This window comes from Dermacentor andersoni, chromosome 2, assembly GCF_023375885.2.
Source record: "Dermacentor andersoni chromosome 2, qqDerAnde1_hic_scaffold, whole genome shotgun sequence".
Lineage (NCBI taxonomy): Eukaryota > Metazoa > Arthropoda > Arachnida > Ixodida > Ixodidae > Dermacentor > Dermacentor andersoni.
In genome coordinates, this window is record NC_092815.1 from 18,439,875 (window position 1) to 18,466,036 (window position 26,162).

Sequence of the window (26,162 nt, forward strand, 5' to 3'; positions counted from 1 at the left end):
ACCATTGCAATGGCTGCGCTTTGTGGGCATGCGCAACTCTCACGCATCTCCTGGTATGTTGTCTTTTCGCATAGCTCCCGTCTCCTGTAATCCGGCTTGGCCACGTGGCTTTACGGCGGCGGTCGGTATGCTTTCAGGGTAGTACGAGAGATGGCGTGAGTGTTGCTCTGCTAACGCCACCTAACGGCGGGGTTACTTGGGCGCAAAAAGGACGAGGCTCTTCCTTTTTGGCTTGGGGTTGGCAAGCGGCGCGGACGTTCTGCGTCGATCCATGCTTCTTCTGCAACACTGTCTCACGAAGCCTACCCCGGAATGGACGAACACAATCGTCTAAACGCACCAATGTTCACAAGACCATATGCACGAACGACCAGGCGTTGGTGTCCAGCATGGGGCAAACATATTCGCTTGCTATCCGGTCACGGTGAGTCGGACTTTCGTGATTTGTCGTGCGCCCATCGGCATATTTTGTGGATAGCAACTCTAGTCTATGAAAGGTGCGATAAATGCCTTTGTGATTGTTTGCACTACTGTGTTGTCATCCCTTTGTCCGAAGAGCATGGGTGAGAACCCCACAGCTTATGGTGATGTATGACAAGCACGCAACTGTGAGAATAATTGATAATTGGACGATTATACCACAGAAAATTTGTTAAAATCATTTAACTTTTCTAGCGTCTTTAAACATCATTTTTCATTTAGTGCGACATTTATGGCATGCTTCCAGCTCCTTGGATTCGACACACATGGCTTTCGAGATTGCGTGTCAAATATCGGAAGCCACGCATAACTTGCACACATGAGGTTTGTCGCCATTTTAAAACATTTGGTGGTGCTTAACAAAAGTAGCGTTCCTTCATATAATTTCCATTCACCTTTTTTCTGCTATATATCACTTAATTGCTGAATATACTGTACCTTGTTTTTCAATCACTTCTCCAAAGTTGGAAACAAGGAAATCTATGAAACTCAGAATCTACAACACGAAAGTGTTGAGCGCACATACATTCTTCTTTCGCGTTGGCCACTGCTTGTGCATATTGTTGTACTGAAAAAATTTACATTTTATGCGCAAACATCCATTTGATGAAGTAGCAACGATCGACCGATGTCCAGCAAAAAAGAATGGGACATCTCATGGACATCCATTATATGTGAACTGATGATACAGCGCAACATATATATAGTCACCAACTACAGACACCAACTGCGTAGCATCGTCCATGTCAAAATCATAGAAAGGCGTATACAATGTGAAAGTTTTGGGGGGCCTACAATGCACGTCTAAAGTACAAACTTTATGGAGGTTCCATGGACATCTAAAGCTTTGTGCAATGTACATCTGAAGTACTGTCTTTAGAAACGTTCTATGTACATCCAAAATTTTGTCCACTGTACGTCTGATGAATGAACTAAATGGTTGTTCAATGGACATTCAAAACTTTGATGCCATTGTATGTCCCTTAGATTTATGTGCATGTAAAGGATGCCCATAGGACATTCCATTTTTTGCTGGATGTTTGGATCAATCCGGTACATCTACTGTATCTTTGTGGCTATCTGGGAAGGAAACTCCACTACAATCTTTTGTGGGCACAACTACATTAGATCAGACTGCAAGATTGAAATGTTGCTGTGAACAGTTAAATAAGACAGGCACAGAAAGCCGAGAAAAAAAGGAGAAAGAAGGATGACACGAATACTATCAATCAGAGAGAAACTCATTGCATGGTCTGGTGAAGGCAGCGCCAACCTATCAATCATGATATCTGTATACACTTGACATATGTCAGTTTAGGCATGACAACTCTTCTTTACGAAGGATAATTGAAGGCTGGCTAATGCATGTGCGAATGCAATGATTGATATGGCACACCTCAACTATAGGACACAGTTATTCATTCTTACGTCCAAATAGAAATTCATCTTGACAACTTGTAGTACATTTACATTCATGACAGTGCAACTGTTGAGCATCATCTAAACCTTTGCTGAACTTTCATAAAAAAATATGCATTTTTAGATTTATGTTATTTTGGAGTCCTCAATCAATAAAGAAGCTTCTCACAAAATTTGGTTACTACTATCGGCGCTGTAGAAAACAAAAAAAAATTTTTTTTCCCACAACAGTGGCGCACACTTGCCGGCAAAAATGCCTGCGAACATTGATGTCAATACACGGCCGCAGAGCACAAAAGAAGACGAATGCAGAATTAAAGTCCTCACTCTAGAGGTAATTGTTTTTGCCTTTTTGCCATAAGAGCTCTCTTGAGGCTGCAGCACAACTCACGATAGAAGTGCTAGAAGAAAGTAATATTTTCAGTCATGGCAAGTTCGAATTGAGTGGCAGACTAAAAGGGATACCTTGGTGGAAAGACAGAAAAAAAGGAAGTGTCTTTTCAATTGTGGCAAGTCTGGATTAACTGGCAAAGCAATACTGAAACTTAGATTGGTGGATGATAATCAGATTATAATTGGTGAACACATTGAATTGGTGAATTGGGTACAATTAACACCAAACCTGGGTTGATGCTGGCATGTTGTCAGTGCTAGGAACCATCATCAAGGAATCAGCGGATACATTACAAAAGAGTTTATGCCTCTTCATAACAAGCTTAGTGGGCCAGAGCTCCTTGCATGATATTTCAAGATACAGCCACAAAATGCAAACAAATCAATCAATGCTTTAGTTTAGAAGAAGTGCCTGAAGACCAAGTTTGTGTCCCTGAAAGAAGGGTCGAGACAGCAGCAATCTTAACCATGCTTCAGTTCCACGAGGGTACAGGCAGTAAAAAGAGTTTTTAAGAAGCTGGAGCTGGAATATGAACTGCGGACAAGGAAGCCTGTTCAGCAAAAAGCTAAGAGACAAGCATCTCATGAGCTCAGATAAACGCTCTTGAGAGCTCTAAAACTGAAGCAAGAAGCTTGAAGTAGCTGCCACTGAGCAATGCTCGGTAGAAAACCTAACGTATGCAGCATGGGCCTTTTGATTGATCACTATTGTGCATAAAATAAAATAGAATGCAATGAGATTTTTTAACCCTCTATTGCATGACATCCAATATTTAGCACATACTGGTTGCCATATTTTGTTGCGTGTGTGAGATGCCCAGTTGAGAATATGATACCGTCAGAGTAATTCTCATAGTTAGGCGCACTTATTATGGGCAAGTGCTGCCTTCTCTTGAGCGATACGCAAAGCAGAGGTGAAGTACATTTTGGGAAGCAATGTGAAACTCGGAAGGGGCAAACACAAGCAACTGGTATTATTTGGCTCTGAACATTTTCACCGCAAGGACATAGAAAAATTATTTTGGCATATTTTATGGTCTCATCAATTCAAGTCCGGTATTAGTTTTCTCAATTTCGTCTGCAACTACAGCAGAGAACCTGAAATTGGTGTGTGCCATATTTGACACAAAATGAACTTGAAAGACAAAAAATGGTAACATGCTGCAATCTGTTCAATAGCCCGAAGCTGCAGGTCACTCTATCACAAGAAAGAACTTTGTCGCTCGGTACGGTGAGGGCGAATCATCTACCAAACTGTCGCCTGAAAAGCGAGAAGGAACTGAAATGTAAAGGATGTGGTGCTTCAGAGGAACTCACAAGCACGATAGATGACGTGGCATTATCTATCGTGTGTGCATTGGTACGATAACTGCGGCGCGACATTTCTGTCGAGCTTTGTTGGGAAAGATCCAGCCCAAAAGACTAAGTGCTGGTTTAGGTCTGCCAAGGAGTTTCGCAAAATTGATTGCCCCAGCGTAGTAAAGGTCTACAACAGACCTCCTGGTGGACTCACTGCTTGGACTTTACAGCATACATATAAGGTCGAAGAAATGGCGCTTTCCAATTTAGCGATTTTCCAATAGTAGCAGCATGGCTATTGTACAGGAGGGTGCAGGAGCAGCTTGGGAAGAAACAAGTACTACCGCTGGCTCAATTCAAAACAGAAATTGCAGAATGCCTTACCTCGCATGACAAGTGCCTACACAACAAGCGACCAGGAAGGTCTTCTAGTCAAGACATCGGCTTCCAGGTTGAAGCCAAAAAAGCACGGGAACCAGCTGCCGCAATGCCACCCAAAGACATCCAATCTGACCAAGTCGGCCACTGGCCAGAATTTGAGGAGAGGACACAAAGATATAAGTGGCCATCTTGCACAAAGAAGTCGTCGGTAAGATGCAGGAAGTGCAACATTCATCTGTGCCTGAATGCAGCAAACAACTGTTTCATTTCATTCCAGACATCGCGCTAAAAAGACCACCGTCCGTGAAGCTTTGTTTTTCGCCAATGGCAGCAAGCCCTCTCGGCCATTTTCATGGTGTGCCATATTTGGCACAAAGCTGTATCTTTATTAATACAGTTGTTATACCTCTGAAACTTTTTGTATATGTGTTTGTTCATTCAATATAATAAAAGCTGAAAAAATAATTTTTAGAATGACTTTTTCATAATTCACGCAATAGAGGGTTAAATGACTTTTTTCAGTTTGCACTTGTGTTTCTAAAACATGCTTTCAAAATGGTTTTTTCATTTAAGGATTGTAAGAAACAAGGCTACATACTTCTTGAATTTCTAGTTTGCTTGGAAGAGATAAAAAGTCTGACTTCAGACATACACTGAAAACAAGAAAGCAAAGCTTCATTTTCAAACGATGTGATGTTCACAAAAAACACATAAAATGGCAAGCAGCTACCCTTATACTGTGCTATGGGCCATCTACAAAGTATCTATTTAGAAAAAATTAATACATCTGAACTATTTTTGAAATCATAACTTTCCCAAGCTGACATGCTCAGCTGCACGATGTGATGACCATGACTTTTTTTTTTTTAGTTTGCACTACAGCAATAAATTTTGCAAATATATTCTAATAACAGTAAATTTATTTATCCAATAAAATGTCATAAATATTGGCATGCTGGTATCACGGTAGCATCCCCCCTTAAGTTGTAAAAAACATAATAGTCACATGGTGCCTCAAGTTCTCTTTCAGTAAGTTGCATGTGCACAAGACGAACATCAGATATAGTAGGCATGGCACAAATTCATTAGAAGCAGATTTTTCTCTTGTTGTCACATACACTGACTAAGAAAAACTTAAAAGTTATGGCATGTCTTCTAGTTCATACAAGATTGCAGAAACCATAAAGTGAAAGAAGAACAGAGTAAAAGGTATATGTTACATGAGCTGTGACACACACTAAGAAAGTTAGTAGTTGTTTCAGGGTCAACAGTGCTTTTACTGCTGGCAATAAGGAAAAATATGCACTACTGTTAAAGAAATAAAGAGCAGCTGAACAGAAAAATATGAATTGACGTGTTATGCCAGATGTACACCTGAGTTTTTAGAATGCCTCATTGGAGTATCTTATAAAATTCCAGTTAGTTGTGGCTGCATTTACGTGTGCCAGTTGAGCCAGCGCCTCAATTAGACATTAAATGAGCCCAAACAGTCATTAATCACAGGAATGCCATCTAACACTTCATTGAACTCTTGCAAATGTAAATGTAATGCAAATTTTAAAGATGAAAGTTCTATTCAGATAGGAACGAATAAGTGCATTTTAAATTTAAGGTCAAGAGATGCCTTATCAGTAATTGCATTAGCCAGCCTTTGGTTCTCCTTCAAAACGAGAAATCATCAAGTCTGAACCAATACCTGTTGAGAGTGCACGTGTGTCCATTATTGACCGAGTTGGTGCCGATTTCCCCAGAGCATGCATAAATGCGCGCGTATGCATGTATGCGTGTGCACACGTTTTCCACCACTGTGCAACACATGCTTTGACAGTTGACGTCTGTGTTGTCCTGTTCACTCCTCTTTTGTCCGTGTTCTCTATGCCTGCCTTTTCAAACCATGAATCATTACCAACTCGCTCAGCATACTATCTTCCTAAGCAATTACCTCCCTTAACACAATGTTACATTTAGTAAACAGCTAGTATAACAGTTAAGCACATCTTTTACCACTCTCGACAATGATAAACACAGGTGCCACTTCCTTTCAGCGCTCCCTTACTGACTATGAGTAACCATGACTAGGTCACACACGAAAATAATAACCTCCACGTGAGCCCAATTAAAATTCGCAATGAAGATTTGTTTGGCTTATTTAAAGTTTGCGTCAACAACATGGTCCTAAATGACATACCTGAATTATTCGAATGGCTGTTACTAAAAACAAATGACAAATCATTTTAAGAGAGAACAACGATATCAAACACAGAATCTGCTTTGGGTGACAAAGAAGTGCTGAAACATTCTCAGCAATGGACAGGAAGAGCAAACCACGGGCGCGATTTTGTAGCAATGTCTTTTTCAGATGCTAAGGCCTTTCGGCACTTTTCGCATTCGTGAGTGATCAAGAGACAAACGTGCGAGTCAAACGTGGCCACTCACAAATGTGAAAAGAGCCAAAAGGCATTGGTGAGAGGAAAAGACTTCGCTACAAAATTGCAGCCCATGCCTCCAGCAAACGCAGTTGAACTACCAGTTGCTGCTAGAAATCATCATCATCACCAGCCTATTTTATGTCCACTGCAGGACGAAGGCCTCTCTCTGCGATCTCCAATTACCCCTGTCCTGTGCCAACTGATTCCAACTAGATCCTGCAAATTTCCTAATTTCATCTCACCACCTAGTCTAGCGCCTTCCTCTACTGCACTTCCCTTCTCTTGGTACCCATTGTCACTCCAATGGTCCAACGGTTATCTAAACTGCGCATTACGTGACCTGCCCAGTAGCATTTTTTTCTCTTAATGTCAATTAGAATATCGGCTACACCTGTTTGCTCTATGATCCAAACCGCTCTCCTTCTGTCTCTCAAGGTTGTGCCTAGCATTCTTCGTTCCATCGCTCTTTGTGCGGTCCTTAACTTGTTCACAAGCTTTTTTGTCAGTCTCCAAGTCTCTGCCCCATATGTCAGCACCAGTAAAATGCACTGATTATACACCTTCCTTTTCAATGATAATGGTAAGCTTCCAGTAAGGAGCTGGCAATATGTCTGCCCTATGCGATCCAACCCATTTTTATTCTTCTGTGAATTTCTTTCTCATGGTCAGCGTTCCCTGCGATTAGTTGACCTAGGTAAACATTCTCCTTCAAAGACTTTAGAGGCTGGCTGGCAATCCTGAACTATTGTCCCTGTGCCCAGATAAACATCATTGTCTTTGTCTTCTGCATATTAATCTTCAACCCCACTCTTACACTCTCCCTGTTAAGGTCCTCAATCATTTGTTGTAACTCGTCTGCAGTATTGATGAATAGAACAATGTCATCGGCAAACTAAAGGTTGCTGAGGTATTCGCCGTTGATCCTTACTCCCAAAGCACGCAGTGAATAGCATTGGAGAGATTGTGTCTTCTTGTCTGACCCCTTTCTTTATCGGGTAACATTTTTATTTATTTATTTGAACATACTATCAGCCCTTTACAGGGCCAAGATAGGAATGAGTACAATAACGTATTACATACTGTACACCAACAAACACTAAACACACAGCAGTGCATATGATCAGGCATACACAAACAATATTAAGAACAATTCGTGACACTTAGTACATCAGCTTGTGGTACTTAGTACAGCACTATAGGGTAACAAAAACTGAAATCACCAGCAAACTAAGAAGAGTATTGTTGAAGTTGGGCCCGAAACTGCTCGCAGTCTCTCGCGCTTACCACTCTCTCCGGCAGTTTATTCCATTCTCTCGCAGTTTGCAAAAAGAAAGAATATTTAAAACAATCCTTAGAAAATCTACCTTCTTTCACGTACTTTGAATGTTTATTCCTTACTACACGCGTCGTTGTCTCGGTTATGTAGCGTTCCTTGTTTACCAGCACCATATGATTCATAATGCTGTAAAAGAGGCTCAGCCTTTTCTGTTTCCTTCGCATTTTAAGCAAAGGAATGTTTGCCTTTTCATAAAGTGGTGACACCGAGTCTTGTCTTCGATATTTGGAAAAAATGAAGCGCAAGGCACGCCGTTGCACACCTTCTAATTTTAGTGCGTTCTTTTGGTCGTAAGGATCCCATACTTCGCACGCATATTCCATTATAGGACGAACTAGCATTTTGTATACAATAAGTTTAGATTCTGCGGATGCTTGTTTGAAAGTCCGTCGAATAAATCCTAATCTTTGATTTGCCTTGCCTACTATATTGTCAATGTGGGTATTCCAACTCATATTTGCAGTCAAAGTTACGCCCAAGTACTTGTATTCGGTCACTCGTGTTAGTGGGGTACCCAATAGGGAGTAGTTGAACTGTAAGGGGGCGTGTTTGTGCGATATTGTCATGCATACAGTTTTATCCAAGTTCAGTGACATTTGCCATTTTCTACACCATTCATGTATTTGATCTAAGTAAGAATTAAGTTTAAATTGGTCAGCTGCGGAGGTTACTTCAGTGAAAATAACGCAATCATCTGCAAATAATTTGACTTGAATCGATGGGTCTGCTATCAGGTCATTGATAAATATTAGGAATAGCAGGGGTCCCAGCACAGAGCCCTGCGGCACTCCGGAGACGACCTCACATATTGTAGACTGGCTTTTTTTAACACTAACGAACTGTCGGCGATTCATTAGAAAAGCTTCGATCCATTGGACGACTTTGCAGTTACCTAACACGACTCTTAACTTCAATAATAATTTCGTGTGACTAACCGTATCGAATGCCTTTCTAAAGTCTAGATAAATGATATCTACTTGGCCTTTTCGATCTAGCACTTCACAGATGAAATGCACTGTTTCCACAAGTTGGGTCACTGTCGAGAGGCCGCTACGAAAACCATGCCGAGACTCACTGAAGAAATTTTTGCTCGTCAGAAATTCTCTGATGTGTTTGGAGACAACGTGTTCAAGAATCTTACATGGCGTTGACGTTAGTGCAATAGGTCTGTAGTTGGAAACACATTTAAGATCTCCGCCTTTTGGTATTGGGATTATCTTACTTAATTTCCAATCGTCAGGTAGGGCCCCCGACGACAATGATTTTTGAAAGATAACTAAGAGGTATTTGGCCATCCACTCCGCATACCTCTTTAAAAATGCATTAGGAATTTCGTCAGGTCCAGATGATTTACATTGTTTTAGATTGAGCAATAGTTTAAATATACCTCGCTCGGAAAGCTGGAGTTCGCCTAGAGGAAGGAAGCAACGAGAAACACGAAAGTCGTCTACTTAGCCATTGTCTGTAGTAAAGACACTGGAGAAGAAGCTGTTAAGCTCCTTTGCAACATCTTCTTCATTAGTAATAAAGCCTTGAGTCGTACACAACTCAGAGATTGCCTTTTTATCTTTTGAAAAGTGCCTCCAGAACTTCTGGGGTGAGTCTTTAAGGAACTTTGGCATTGTAACATTAAAATACTTCTGTTTGGACTCTCTTATCTTATCCTTCAACTCTTTTTTGAGCGCAATAATCTGTTCTAGCAGATCTAGATCGGGAACACGTTTGTACCTTGCTCTGCATCGTTGTATCCTCCTTTTCAAATGGATAATTTCGCGTGATATCCAGGGGTTATGCACACGTTTCTTTTTTACCCTCAAGGGCACAAACTGGGCTATGCATTTGTGTACAAGGGCTTTAAACCTTAGCCAAACTTTGTTTATATCCGTATTTTGTTGGAGACAAAGCTCCTTAAAGCATTCAAAAGAAATGTCCAATTCGTCAAGTGTAGCCGTATCATCGGCCATATTGTATTCCCTGTAAGTCGAAACACGTCTGGATATATTTCCATTTTGCTGCAACGTCAGTGTTAAGCCAACGACGAAATGATCGGAAATTCCAGAAAAAATCTCAACTTTGTGTGGCCGGAGAAACAACTTTTCACTCAGAAATATAAGGTCAAGGACAGATTTGCTGGCTTGCTGTACACGAGTGTATTCATTGACAACTTGGTGAAGACTGTGCGAAAAACACATTTCGATTAGTGCGGTGGCAGACTCGCATTCCCTACTTCCGGGCAACATGCTGTCCCACAATACTCCAGGAACATTAAAATCACCTGCTACAATAACGTTCTTGTTTTGTACACGCAGGCAATGCATGAAATCATTCAGTCTCTCGATAGGTGCTGCACTTGTCCCAGGTGGGCGATACACTGCACCGATTACAACTTCGTTTACCCCCCAAAAAATTTTACACCAGGCTGTTTCTATATCTAAAGGATACTCAAATACTGTATACTGCAGTCTGCAATCAATGAAAATCGCCACACCCCCACCTCGGCTGCTACGGTCGTTCCTTATCACTTTGTACCCCGGCAGAGATTTCGTGATCATAAACTTCAGAGTAGAGCCATGTTTCCGTCACTATCACTACATCCGGCTCGTGTTCGGTCAAAACATACTCCAGTTCAACGCTTTTGTTTAAGAGGCTACGGGCATTAATATTGAGCAAATGAAGCCTGCGCGTCTGGTGACGTCAGTCAGATGCTATCGCTCTAGTTGCAGTTGCGTTCGGGTCTGTCTTTTGCTGATACATTACATAACGTTGCTTTTTCACGTCATCCCAAGCGTAAGTGGTGCCGTCAATCTTCATCTTGTCGTAAACAAGAATAACTTTGTGCCCGCCCTCTCTATCCCCCAAAGCACTGTTCCAAAGGTTCCGTCGCTTCTGTCTAACATCTTTTCTTGTGTAGAATTAAGGTCGCTGTGGAATCTCTGTAGATATTTTTCAGGGTATTTACGTAAGCGGTCCCTACTCCTTGAATATGCAATGCCTCTATGACTGCTGGTATCTCTACTGAATCAAATGCCTATTTGTAATCTATGAAAGCCATATATAGAGGGTGATTATACTCTGTGGATTTCTCGATTACCTGATTGATGACATGGATGTGATCCAATGCAGGGTATCCCTTTCTGAAACCTGCCTGTTCTCTTGGTTGACTAAAGAACAGTGTTGCCCTTATTCTATTGGAGATTATGTTGGCAAATATTTTATATAATACTGGGAGTAAGCTAATGGGCCTATAAATTTTCTATTCTTTAACGTCTCCCTTTTTGTGGATTAGTATAATATTTGCACTCTTCCAGTTTTCTGGGACCCTTGCAGTCTATAGACATTTCGTATAGAGAGTCGCCAATTTTGCAAGCATTATATCTCCTCCATCTTTGATTAAATCGACTGTTATTCCATCTTCTCCTGTGACTCTTTCTTGTTTCATGTCTTGCAAGGCCCTTCTGACCTCATCGCTGGTTATAGGAGGAGTTTCTGTAGCCTGTTCATTACTGTTTCCAATGGAGTTATCCTGAATCCTCTGGGTACTGTACAGGTCATTATAGAATTCTACCGCTGCATTTACTATACCTTCGAGATTGCTGATGATATTGCCCTGCTTATCTTTCAGTGCATACATCTTGGTTTGTCCTATGCCAAGTATCCTTCTCACCGATTTCAGGCTGCGTCCATTTCTTCTGGCTTCTTCAGTCTTTCTCACATTATAATTTCGAATATCCCTTATTTTCGCCTTGTTGATCAGTTTTTACAGTTCCGCAAATTCTATCTGATCTCTTAAGTTGGACACTTTCATCCTTTGTCATTTCTTTATTAGGTCCTTTGTTACTTGGGAGAGCTTGCCTACTGGTTGCCCTTGGTGCCTTGCCTCCACTCCCAATTCAATTGCTGCCTCTGAAGCCAGCCTCGTTACGGTTTCATTCATTACATCTATGTCATCTTCATCTCTCTGTTCTGAGGCTGCATATTTGTTTGCAAGCGCCAGCCTAAGTTTGTCTGCTTTTACCCTTACTGCCTCTAGATTGGCCTGTTTCTTCCTGACCAATTTTACTCTACCTCTCTTCAAATTCAGGTGAATCTTAGCCCTCACTAACCTATGATCCCTGCACTTTACCCTACCTATCACTTCTACATCCTGCACTATGCTGGGATCAGCAGAAAGTATGAAGTCAATTTCATTTCTTGTTTCACAATTAGGGCTTTTCCAGGTCCATATTCTGTTGCTACGCTTCCTGAAAAAGGTGTTCCATTATTCGAAGCTTATTCCTTTCTGTGAATTCTACCAGTATCTCTCCTCTAGCATTCCTAGAATTGACGCCGTAGTTGCCAATTGCTTGTTCACCAGCCTGCTTTTCCCCCACTTTTGCACTGAAGTCGCCCATTACTACAGTATAGAGTTTGCACTTTTCTCATCACTAATTCAACATCTTCATATAACTGATCTATTTCCTCATTGTCGTGACTAGATGTTGGAGCGTAGGCTTGTGCTACCTTTAATCTATACCTCTAATTAAGTTTGATTACGACTACTGCTACCCTCTCATTAGTGCTGTAGAATTCGTCAATGTTGCTCACGATGTTCTTATGGATTAGGAATCCCACCATTATTTATCTGGGAGACCTCTATGGCAGAGGACATGGCTGTTATTTAGCAATGTATAAGCCTCACCAGTTCTAATCTCACTAAGGCCGATGATATCCCAAACAATGTCTGATAGTTCCTCAAAGAGTCCTGCTAAGCTAGCCTCATTAGACAGAAATATCCGGACCTAAACTCATGCTAACTTTTTGGCCTAGGACTCTGTTAATTAAAGGGCAAGTTGTTACTGCCCGCCTCTACAATCAAAGTGACCAGCACATTTTCAAATCCTTTGTTTGCTGCAGTATGCATGCTCCCCTGTTCCAGCATGAGCTTGCAAATTGAAAGCAGTCGTTATCCTCTTCCTTCATGATACCCGGCTCGTAATTTTTCAGGATGCCAGATGAGGACTATCTCGTACTTTGAAACTTGACTGAATGTATTTCTGGCAATATTTCGAATTTCTTTGAAAGCTTCTTTGAATTAAATGCATGTGCAGCAAAATTAAAATGTGACTCGTGAAATCTGAAAGAGGTCTTGCAACACACCGTGCACTTGTTTTTCTTGCAAAACATCACTTCTGTGCACATACGCTATTTATTAAAAAATTCACACACACACACACACACACACACACACACACACACACACACACACACACACACACACACACACACATATATATATATACAGGGTGTCTCAGCTAACTTGGACCAAGATCTTAAAAATACCCAAGAGCTCTAGAGAAATCATACCGACTGCATAGTAGCCTTAGTCTTATGTACTTACGGCCAGTATTTTTTCATCGCGAATTATTACTTAATTAATTATGTTTAATTAGTGAACTGCTTAATTATTGCTTGAATCGCAAACATATCAATTACAAAGTTGTAGGGAACCTCAAATAACTTCCGAATCAAGCATTTGCTTAGTGCTCAGCTTTGCCTGGTTGGTTTTTCCGAGAAAAAACAAAAGTGCGCGAAACATCCAAAATACACAACAGATAGGCGCTCGCGCGCCGCTACTCAAGCGCTCCCAAGCGAACAGCCACGGAAACATGGCTTTACTAGCGGCGGCAACTCGATACAGGGCCTCACGCTATGTGATCGTCGCGGCATCAAGAGAACAAGCCGCTGACACATTGATAAGCGTTGCGGAGCCTTGTGCAATGCGGCGATAAGAGAATGCAGCCATATATCTTTCAATGGTTGCTTATAGGCGCTTGAGTAGCGGCGTGCAGGTGCGCATCTATTTCGTATTTCACTGGCTTTTGCTTTTCTTGGAAAAAAGAACCAGAACCACTTCAGCATGAAATAAATACTTGATTCGGAGGTTATTTATGGTGCCCTACAACTTTGTAATTGATATGTTTGCGATTCAAGCAATAATGATAAAATTTCCCTAATTAAAAGTAATTAATTAAGCAATACTTGGGGATGAAAAAAATGCTGGCCATAAGTACATACGACTACGGCTACTATGCAGTCGGTACGATTTGTCTAGAGCTCTTGGGTATCTTTAAAATCTTGGTCCAAGTTAGGTGGGACACCGTGTGTGTGTGTGTGTATGTGTGTGTGCGTGCGTGTGCGTGTGAGTGTGAGCGCGCGCGTGTGCGTGCGGGCGCCTGTGTGTTGTAACGACGAAGAGTAACCTGCCTGCATCACAGCACCATCGCTACCGGTATGAGCTCAGCCAACAGCCGTCGAATCAGAAAAAATGTGTGGACCCACCTTCACTGTACCAAATCTCCTCAGTGCTCACTCTTTTGGTCACACTGCGCATGGTCAAAAGAGCAAAGGTGCAATTCCTGTCAACAAATGGTCAATGGGACCTGCCGTAGTTGCTCAAATATCGTAGTGTTCATCTGCTGGGCATGAGGTTGTGGGTTTGATTTCTTGGGGCAGCGGCGTCATTTCAATGGGGGCAAAATTAAAAAAAAAAAAGAATGTTAATGTATTTATCTGCATGCTAAAGAACTCCCGTGGTCAAAATTAATCTAGAGCCCTCCACTACATCATCCCTAATAACCCATTGTGCAATTTCAGAATGCTAAATCTCATCATTTAATTCAATTTAATTTCATATGGAGGATCAGTGTAAACTCATCTACTGGACCTTCTGAAGCAGTGCAGCAGCTGAGTGGAGGAAACCAGAAGGTAAATAGGCGAACATCTGCATAAAAGTGACGGGGCGCACTCCTATTCTCACGAATTCAAGAGACAACCAGCATGCCTATTTGCATCACTTCGCAAATATTGCTTTGGGTCTAGGTTGGGAGCGTAGTAAACAGGAGACTGCTTTTTACCTGTGTTTGGTAGGCGAAACCTTCAAGGGACACTAAATAGAAAAAGTAGTTTAGCGATATATTAGCAAATTATTGCTTTTCACAGATACCAAGAAAGCCACTCTTACCATAAAACCAGACTTCAAAAGTCAGAAAAGATGTAAAAATAAAAGAACAGCCGCGACGCCAACTTGAAATTCTTGTGCCACCCAGCCCTAACGTAATGAATTTTGACGGGGTCTGCTCGGGCCCAATTAAATTTTTTATTGGGAAAGAGGGACTACATTGTATTCTAAAAGAACCAGACAAACCTTGATTCAAGAAGATTTATTGTGCTACGACAGCCCAAATGTGAGAAAACATTGTTATGGAGCGATCGGTAGATGGATGAACGTGAGGCTTCACAGAACAATGAAGATGACGATTATGTAGGACGCTTGCACATGTCGCACATCAGCCATCTTGCTCTGTTTCTCTTTAAATATTTTGTAAATATACCTTTCTCTTATCTCTTGCCTGTCACAATATCTTGAAATTCATGATGTCACAGTGACATACAGGCATTGTGTTTCCAGCGCAAAATAAAAAAAATGGACGATTGGCTTTATTTTCTGCTCTAGTAAATAACCTCTTAATACAAAATGAACAAAGATTCAGTTTGGAAGAAATACTTAATCATTCTAAACTGATTTAGTACTTCTCTTTAGTGTCCCTTTAAGACTGTTTGGACGAATGCTTGCAGCTGAATCAAACGATGATGCCAAAGTTAAAAAAGCACTGCTTCAGAGATTCAAGCTGACTGCAGAGGAATTTTGTGACACTTTTTACCACATATTCTACAAGAGTTTACTGAGAAAGATGTCATTGAAATATTACACCTGGGAATCACAAAAATGTCAATGTCAGCTTACAAAACATCTCTTGCCATTATGGAAAAGCCGGATGAATGCAACAGACTCTACGTAGATTTCATATGTTTAAATGATGTATTAGTTATAGACTCTAAACTTATACCAAGAGTAGATGTCTTACAAAAGTTGATGGTAAAAAGTGCTTTTTGTAAATCCTTACGGAGAGAACATAGAAAAATAAAACAATAATTTCCTGTATAAATACACTTTTTCAGTTCAGATACATGCTTTTGTCTGAAGATGGCTGTAGTGGTATTCACAATACTCATGTGAAGAGCACTTTATGGTCGACCAAAGAGACTGACCAAACACTACAATGATGACATTCTGGTCACAACTGACACTTGAAAAAGCACCCAGAATTGCTAGAATTACTTAGTACTTTAAGCATAAAGATTTCATTGGGCCACTATAACTTGCACATGTTTATTTAAATATTCGTCTCTCCATCTTCTTGTGAAGAACGAGAAGAGGAATGTATAAATAAATGGGTACAATTTACAGTGCCCTAATGAAGTCTTTACATTACAGTATGCCAAATCAGCATCAAGCTGACAAACGATGAGGTCTATGTTTTCCCATCTATTTCATCTTTGGGCCATGGGTTGAGCATGGTACATATAGTGAAAGAGGACACACTAGAGAAGATAACAAGCAGCAAATCCACTACAGAAAAAGAGAGAAGTGCCATTCCTGGGCTTGACCCACCATTACAAGGATTTCATTCCATATAACATTGAGCTAGCCAATGGATGGATGGAAAAACTTTAATAAAGTCCATAGGGAAGTGCACTAGCACAAAGCGGGTTGCTCCCATGTCGGGACAGAAAGACCTAGCCTCTCCGCTGCATCGCAGGCCCATTGGACTGCCCATAGTTGGGATTCAAAATCGGGACGGCGTAGGGCAGTCTCCCACTTGGGCAACGTAGCATCTTCGTCGCCCCGTAACATGGGGCACAGCCAGAGCATATGATCTAAGTTGGCAAAGTCTGAGCAAAGGGTGCAAGTGCTTGACGTTTGAATTTTGGGATAGATCCGATGTAAGAGGGTGGGGCTAGGGTATGCCCCGACTTGCAAGAGTCTCAGTGTCAATATCTGAGGCCTGTTCAATTTACTGCGCGGGGGCGGATACTTACACCTCCCCAGATAAAAGTACTTTGTGAGTTCGTTATACGAGGCAGGGGGATCTCTATTGTCCGGAACCTCAGCGCTGTGCCACCCGATAGCTACATGGTCGACAACTCCTCGCGCAGCTCTGTGGCAAGTAGCACATGACCAAGCTACATATGCTGTTAGCAGACAATTTGGAGCAAGAGTTTGTTTTACGCACAGAGACGCCATGTTGCTACAGGAAAAGAATATATACCAAATTCAGTACTCTACATCAGCAAGCGATTGAATGAGAGGTAAAGATACTGCTGAACGGTAGAAAAGGAATGTCTAGCTCTTGCGTGGAAAGTAAATACCTTTTACATGTGCTTTTATGGAAGCCACTTTGGGGTGAATGTGAAGCTGGCCAATACCAGAGTAATATGATTGAGCCTTGAACTATAAAAATATAGGGGTACCTCCAGAGAATAGAAAATGTCAGCAGATTTCTGCATCTTTTTTTGTGAGGTTTTGCAATTGTTTCTTTTCTTGTGCTTTTTCATATTTAGCTTAATTACCTTTTGTTCTGCATAGTGTGCAAGGAAATATGTAGTAGTAGTCATGTGTACCAAAGTGAACATATGCACATGAGCCACAGCAGCTCACACAAAAAATGAAAAATGAATAAGGAGCTACACGCGGAAGAAACACAAGGACACTCAGCTGAAGAAAGAAGCCCAGCTGTGATCTGGGACAGCATGATCACCTTTGGGTTGGGCCACACGGGCATCAGAGTCACCAATGCTGAATAAGCACTATGCCTTCAGGGAAATTCCATAAATATCAAAGAACTTTGTTTTCTTCTTTTCCTGACTGATTGAAAACTCTACACTTTCAGCAGCATGTTTAGTTGCTCTCATTAGTTGACTTGTATGCATATTTTCTGCTGCATGACCTTTTGTATTTGTTGCACATTCACTGCCCCTACAAGTGTTTCTCATGACCAACCAGTTCCTATGTAGTGCCTTACATCTTGAGACCATGGCAACATATGATGTCTACTTAGTTTTTCCATCATCAAACAAACTTATGAAGGTTATTAATAGGGTCACAGAAAAAAAATCAGCATCCTTTCGGAGGTTTGCTGCTTGTGAGTGTGACGAGAAACACTCAAATGCATATATAACCAGCAAATCATCTATTATGCACTCCCTTTCCTTTTCAAGTGGCTGGTGATAAGTGGGATGAACCAGCTGGGCCCATATTCTTGACTGGTCAATTTCAGGGATGACATAGCAGGCACAGCGGCTTCTCATTGGAAAAAAAAAGGCATCTAAACAATAAATGTATACCGAAAGTGATACCTCTAAATGTGACCGCCAAACAATATAACCCTAGGAGTGCAAATATGAGATCATGGAAGCATGCCAATGATGTAAAGAAGTCACGAGGTTCATTGCCATAAGCATCAAATGAAAAAGCAAGAGCTGTGAATGATTTTCTATGTGCTGTTTATGCTTTCATGCCACAGCTGTCTCGTCTCTGCCATGATGACCATTCAGCATGTGACACCCATAACGAATGCCTTCGATGTGAAGCACTGCACTTAGCTTGCCACTTGCATCAGTGCCTATGCCCACTGTTTTAAAGCGAAGCTCTTCTGCCGACTTTCCGGGCACTGCTGCGATGGTCTTACCGCGCATGCTGCTGGGTTTCTTGCAACATCACTAGATGGCGCTCGCTTTCACGCATCCTAAAATTACTGTATATGCTCCCTACGGGAGTAGAGTTGCGCTTAGGTTTGTCATCTTGCTCGCCAATGTATCCACGTTAAGCAGGAAAGCCACTTCTCTTGAATGTAGGAAATGGCATGGCTCAGTGGCCAAGTGTGCTTGCTTGTTCATTCCGCGTTGTTATCGACAAGAAGACTTTCACATCAAAAAAAAAAAGAAAGGGAAACTCGAAGAAAGAACCAATTTAGATAAAACTGATGCTATAATTGTTCATTGCAAGTTACTATTGGCAGAAACTTTTTTTATATATGTATATATATATAAGAAAACTCAAACAGACACTATTCTAGATAAAGTAAGTTCTAAAAATTGCTCGTTGCACATCGTTTTTGACACAGTGCTTTCAAAGATAAAACAGATAATTTGAGCAAAACAATTGTGGATAAAACAAGTGCTACAAATTATTTGTAATTCTTGCGTTATAAATAATACAAGCTAAGCAGAATTTTGCGCAAATCGAGGTAGGTCTGGCGTAATATACACTGGATATGGCTTCAAATTTTATACTTCGAAGTTCAATGTACTACGATGGACAGTATAGATTGTATTATGCTGCCCTGCTACATCTGTAAGGTGAATCTTAATGTATGTATTCACATACGCACATTTGTGTCTTTTTGCAGTACAGTTTCTTTTCAATGGCTAACCAGCTGTTACATAGCACGAGAAGACCCATACGTCTTAATTCTTATCACCTATTCTCATTGAAAAAATATTGCTAGTGAGATTTATACTTGTTCTATATGATCAGATTTCATGCATGACGCAAATAGGTTTAAGCATCATCGAGTGTACTGTTACGCTGGAATAAATAATGAGTCATATTTAATAGCCGACTACACTCCATCCACAGTACCAATTTCGATGTGCAACAATCACTTTGCTTCGAGTGTCACTTGTTTCTCTGGACACGTGTTTGACAAGAGAGACAGTTTATTTTGTGCTTTGAAAATACATGACACAGCAGGTGAGAGAAAAAGCTGGTTCATAACAAGACTGCTAACAAGATATGGCACTGCCTTGTTCTTCAATTTCACTAGTAAAACTGGCAATGTATTTAGACACAACACCCAATTACAAATTTCTGAGAAGCATCATATAGAACTGAGAAGCACCGTATAATAGCCTTGACGCTGTGACGTAGGGAAACAAAAATAAAGTCCATCCAAATTGCACTAAGCAACACACTAACACAACATACCCAACACTGGCTTGGCAGAGGCCCATGAAGGCAGTGGCACGGAGGATGGCAACGCACAGAGGCTCGCGACGACAGTGGTGTGGAGGGTGGCAGTGCAGGCACAGCTGTGAAGTTGGCTTTCCCTCAAAAGCGTGCCTTATGTGCATATGACCAGATTTGGCAAATAGAGGCGCAAGTGGTGTGTTCAATCAAACGCGCAGCTCTGCTCCCCAAGGTGAGCACATACAGTAACTCCATGCATCCCGGCTGGCACTGCCATGCCAGCATTTAACAGTTTGTGCGTATGCATGTGCAGTGGTTGCATTCCTATGTGACAAAAATGCATGTGCTGGGCTGTGTACGTTGTGTGCTGGGCTGTGATAATGTAAACAATACAATCGTCCATAGATAGGAAGAGAGCACTATGAGCTGGTGTCTCAACAGCGTGCTGGCCATGTAAGCACAAGGGGCACGTAAACACGCGCCAGAAAAGTGGCTCTAAAGTATTCACTCGGCATCGAGGACACCCAGGCCCAAAAGAAACGTCATGTGGAACAGAATTGAATTGAATTATTGGGTTTTACTTGCCAAAACCACTTTCTGATTATGAGGCACGCCGTAGTGGAGGACTCCGGAAATTTGGACCACCTGGGGTTCTTTAACGTGCACCTAAATCTAAGTACATGGGTGTTTTCGCATTTCGCCCCCATCGAAATGCGGCCGCCGTGGCCGGGATTTGATCCCGCGACCTCGCGCTCAGCAGCCTAACACCATAGCCACTGAGCAAGCACGGCGGGTTCATGTGGAACAGAAGCGTCTTCGCTACGCAGTGAAACGTAGTGCAGACCGCAACTGTATGTATACAATGCATACATACAATTATAATAATTAATTGAATTACATACAGTGCCATAATTCAATTAAAGTTTAACACTTCTGCCACGGTGCGAAGTGCCATGTGAGGCAATGATAATGCTCGATCCTCTCAGAGATTATGAACAAGGATGTGCAATAATGCCTCAAGCAAACACATCTCCCTATGTGTTCTGTGGACTACGCAGACAAACAGGAATGGTGCACGCAAGGTAACATTTTACATCAACTCACCACTCTCATAGCAGACTAAACGGAAAAGAAATTACACATTCGCCGCCAACATGACCGCTAATTATTGTCAATCAAAGCAAACAGCATACAAAACTTTGCTTACATCAATTCCCACAGTGTGTGGGATTCGCCAATTTGCTTTTTTCTTCTTCTCCCTCTTGGAGGGTGCAATTTAGAATACTGCTTTATCAGTTCACAAGAATGTATTTTAGTTGTAGTCTGCAATAAATTTTACAGCAAAGCTGTGTATGGCTAGGGTTCAGCGCATTTTTCGTGTCCGTCAACAAATCTGTGCGAGCAAAAACTATCATCATCAGCAATGGCTAGTGCCACTGCTCATGCCCCTGCTCGCACTTTTCTCGTTATCTTCTTCCACAGCTGGCTCCGTTGCCACTCATCATGCCAGAGTTCTCGTACTGCCCCTCGCTCTGCAAAGGCACTGACTGCACTGGTGCCCTGTCAGTCGCTGTGGTGATTTTAGACTCAAATTCTTTGCTTCAATATATAGCTCATGCCTTAGCTGTTATTGTCTTCTTCCCCGGCTGGCTCCGATGCCACTCCATCATGCTAGCATTTCCATACTGCCTCTCCCTCTGTGAAGATGCTGGCGGTACGTACTGGCCCACTGCCAGTCGGTGCGGTGATTTTGGTCTCAAAATCTTTGCCTCAATATATTGCGAAATGAAAACACAAATGTATATAATATATGTATAACACGAATTACTGCGGATGTATAAAAATAAATGTGTGTGTGTACCTTTTTTCAAAATTCAGTGTCCCCTCTTTATCATGTGCTACACAGCTTCGCTGGTCATTCATCTTCACAGAGTGGAATGGCTCATCAATTTTCTTGATAGGAATAGCAAACACCATTAACATTTATTCATGAGGAACTGCTACCACATTACACTTTACGACATACAAGGGCCTACTGTTTGCAGTGTAAATCATGTTGGTGCCGTAGCTAAGCAGTTAAATCTTCCCAAGCCATAAGCCTTCAATCCGAATCAAGTGGGTGCCAAAAAGTTTACTCTTACGGAGTCGTTTGACCATCTCAGCTACAGAGGTGAAGCTGTACCCTTATGCTATCTCATGTAATTCAGGAGCTACCAAGTTGAATAGTGTGAAAATGTGGTCACATGCAATGAAAAGAAACGTTATACCAGAGCAAAAATTTCATGCTCTTAATAACATGCGACCACATTTTGTGTGAAGCTTTTGTTCTGGCAACACCTTCACGCAAAAAGTAGCACGAGAGGTGGTGGAATGATTTCGTTTCATTATCTCGGAAGCTCATGACAGTGTTTGTGAAGCCTCAGTGGCATATTGTGTTCATTTGGTTCATGCTAGACTTAATGTAAAAATAAGCGTCAGCTAGCCCAACTATAAGTTCTACTCAAGCATGTGAATGGTTTTTTTACGTATGCTTGCAGAAAAGTCACATATTTGTAGCAGAATGTGCATGTTCTTTGTAGTAAAAGCCTTTCTGCTGTTAATGGTGTTGCTGTTTGCCGACTTGTCTTTCTGTGTTCATCCTGGATACATTGATTGCGAGCGATGGTTCACAGCAGTCAAGAAGAGAAGACAGCAGTGAGAGTACTTGAAATTAGTGATTACTGGATTAGGCATGAGGAAGAAGCTGCCTCAGTGAATTGTTCCACAACCTACCAAGATAAAACGAAAGTGCACCATGATAAGCCTGATCCTCCTTGCTTCTTTTTTTTTTTTTTTGCACAGTACTCCAAGCTGCTAATAAATTCATTTCAGGAAGAAATCACCTGGGATTTTTTTCCGCAGTTATGGCTACTGCACCCCTGCTTGCCTGCTTGTTAAACGTGCCAGACATACTGGCCAAATATGCAAAATTTTCTTTACTTTCACTATCCTGTAGGGTTAATTATTTCATGCAGAAAGCGAGATAAAGTGATACATAAATTGCAGCACTTAAGCAACAAAGGTGCAGTTTTCACATATTGGTGCACCTTTCTCAGCAATAGTATGCCACTGTGAGATATACTCCTTGCTCCATGTGGCTGCGCTATTTATTAATCAGTAAATTATGCTGTTAACAATACAGGCACCTGCTGCCTACAGCAGTTTAAGTGCAGACAGAATGCAAAAAATAAATGAGAGGAGAGTGTGCCACTTGTTCAATGTTTTACAAGGACACTACAAATGGCTTCATATGTAAATGTGCTAGAGCCTGAATCAAAGCTTTGGGTGACAAATAAGACTAACTATAATGGCTTTCCAGAATGCTTGTGCTGTGCCATGATGGGTGCGTAAAACAGCAGCGAAGATTTTCTTATAAAAGTAAGAGCACTTTAACTGTGATAATGAGGTTTATTGTCACCTTTGCAAGACTTCCGTACAGCTGGTGAAGCATTCCGAAACAACCAGTGAAAGATGCCATAAATTATGTGCATGTGAGAACCCCCTTTTTGCTTTCCCACCAAGGATGCTGAGAAATGTCTCTGACCTTTCTGCAGGCATCACCAGCCAGGTCCTGTTTGTAGCAGGATGTTGAAAGCATTCCGTCGTTGCTAACACAATGCAAGTTGTTGTTGTTTGGTGGTGGCACTTGCTCTGGGCTGTGCTCTTCCCTCACGCAGGCTGTGCTCGGTGACGAGCACACTGGCAATGTAGTAGGAGGGCTCAAATCAAGGGCAACTAAAATGGCAAGAAAGAAAAAAAAAGGGGGGGCACGGCTTTTGGCATTACAAAACTAAAAATAAAAATAAATACTCAAACGACCAATTAGAAAACCAAGTATGTGATGAGAACAGGAACCCTGAATGTCGCAGCTAGTAATATCACACCATTTCAAATCCTCACTGGAGACAAAATGAGTTCCAGCCATGCACTGCAATCAGTATGTCAGAGTGTTTCACTGAATGCAGCCCCTGCCAAGAAGGCAGAACCCTTGAGGCAGCTGTGTTTGTCAACGTCAAGTTGCAGAAGTACCGAGCGTCATAATAATAGGAGTGCCAGATATATACGACTCTTCCTGCTCAACAGCTGGCAGATCTCCACTTGAATTTGACATAGAAATACCATTTTGCATGAACCCGAGCTTAATACCATGTTTGCGGGTCTTACTTGCCAGTTTTGGTCACAATAAATTTGAAGTTGTCCTTGTCTGGAGCAACGACGGTAAAAAAAAAATTTATTACACTGCAATGGAATGGTGGGAGCATTCAGTTGCAGTGGAACTGACAAGCTATGAGTGGCATCACCACAAACAACATCCAAATCAGTTTATTGTGGACAAAACTTGCAAGTAATGCTTGAAAATGTGGTATTAAACTAAAATTCAAGCCAAATGACACCTCTGTGTGAAATTCAAGCAGAGATAAGCGAGCAGTTCTGGAAGAAGATTGAGGTGCACCTCGTGCTCCTGTTTATAGAGCACAGTACAAAACGAAGAGCTGAAGAACTTAATTTCATCTATGAGCACAACATTATGGTGCCAAGTTCACGAACTCCATATTTTCATGAATACAGCGCAGTTGCAAATGTGAAAGATGGGGAGGAGACTTTTTCAATTAGAAGCACAATAACAGTAAGAGATCTCCCTAAGCTAAAGAACTTTGACAGCGCTATGACATACTGTCCAGCCATGGTAGCAGGATCCTAAACTCTCCTTAATATATAAAATGGTAAAGAACCACCTTGCATCATTGCATACATTCCTCATTGCTGCAGAGTAGCACTAAAATCCCACATTTTGTTGGAGACCCACACCCCCTCCAACAGGCAAGTCTGTGGTTATCCTTGCGACATCAGGAGCGTGTTTTTTCCACGAAGCTCAGTGTGCTGGAGCATGACTTGCATCAAGCTTTGAACGCACAAACATAGGAAAATAAATTTTGAGAGGAAAAAAGAACGAAAAAAAAAAGAGCCTACCACACTATGTTCTGAACACAGTTCTGAGCCTAGCACAAGGTGCTTTTTCTATGCAAACACGGTGAAGTAGAGAGAGACTGAAAATGAAGTAGGCCAGCCTAAATAGCGATGAGCAAGAATGAATAACTTCTGAGCCACAAAGTTGCAGCACCAAGAGCATCTATGAAGACATGCTTTTACAAAACATTTAAGGTGTGGCCTAGATGCTTTAAAAGTGCATTAAAAGAAAAAAAGGAATCAATATCTCCTCATGAACATGTTTGCAACATAGCATAAAGCCTTCCGAGGCAGCACAGATTGTTTCAGCATATAAAAGGAGAGAACCAATGTGATGGAAGAAAGCAGAGACAGACAACAAGGGTAAACAATTTATTATAAAATGTGTTCTAAGTCAGTGGCACAAAAGGATGCAGCTAATTTTTCTCATGTACAGCATACCTATAGGAAACCATAAATTTAAGTCCTCCATTAAAAATTTTAATGCTGAGTCTGGTAACCAAGAAGTGCCTAATGTAAAAATGACTAGTACCCCATGAAACTCTTTCAGTGGGGTGTTTCTCTAGGACAGCAAACCAAAGTGCTATGGTCAGTTAGTTAAATGTACTAATCCTACTATACCACAGATCCTTATCCATTTGCCTAATAGCAGTGACTGCTTTGACATGCTGTGAATGGATACAATTAGTGTAGCACAACATTCTAAACATGCCAGCCCTACAAGCAATGTCATTAACAATGCCAGAGAAAACAGATGGCTGCAGAAGACTCAATGTCCCCTCTAACAGAGTATGTATTAAATGTGTGGGGCAGTGGTCAATGCTCTGTTGTGCTTGGTGTCACGGTGGTGCACCATAAGCCTAGACACCCATGGCAGTGTCATTGCATACAGAGAAGGTCAAGAAGGTCACAACAGCAAGCTTAGACGTTAACGACATGCTGCAGCAACAGAAGTGCGACAGAACAGAAAAGACATACTAGCAGAAATGTTTCACTTATTGCGCTGAGGCGATACAGACCAAATGACAAGTGGACCAGACTGTACATTTCCCAAGGAGAAAGACAAGCACAGAAATGAATGATAGCATCATGACGGACAATTCATTTATTACCATCATTGACTACTCTCTTTTTCAGATAAAGTCTGGTAGAGAAAAGAAAGTCCACAGCAAAACTAGTTATCGAGCCAACATGACACAAAGAGTTGTGCATGCCAAACTGACAGCATTAGCAGGAAGAAAGTCTGATAACAAAAATGCATGTGTACAATACAGACTGATAACAGTACAGAAATTCCAAGGAAATGTTGCTGCTGTAGCCAACAACTGTAGTATCCAGATCATGCCGCAAAAATGTATGATGCTCTTAATTTAAAACGATTAATACCCCTGTCAAATTGGCAAATTTGGTGCCATTCATACTGCACTTCGCATTTGAAGGCTGTCACACTAGGAAGTACAGTGATCCTTGCTGCAGCATGCACTCAACAGCAAATGCATTGAGCGGGTATCCAGCTTCCAAAGAAAGAGCAGTGTAAGAGCAGTTGCAAAGGTAAAGAAAAAAAGCAGCA

At 41.5% G+C, this 26,162-nt stretch overlaps 1 protein-coding gene across 4 annotated transcripts in view; it reads right to left on the minus strand.

The window, feature by feature from the left end:
- LOC126542836 (FERM, ARHGEF and pleckstrin domain-containing protein 2-like) overlaps positions 1-26,162 on the minus strand; it is a 235,961-nt gene that overhangs the window by 110,304 nt on the left and 99,495 nt on the right. For all 4 annotated transcript variants that reach the window (XM_050189952.3, XM_050189951.3, XM_055077475.2 and 1 more), the window contains one exon: positions 23,169-23,359. In XM_050189952.3, coding sequence (XP_050045909.2) covers positions 23,169-23,359 — 191 coding nt within the window. The remainder of the gene's footprint in view (positions 1-23,168; positions 23,360-26,162) is intronic.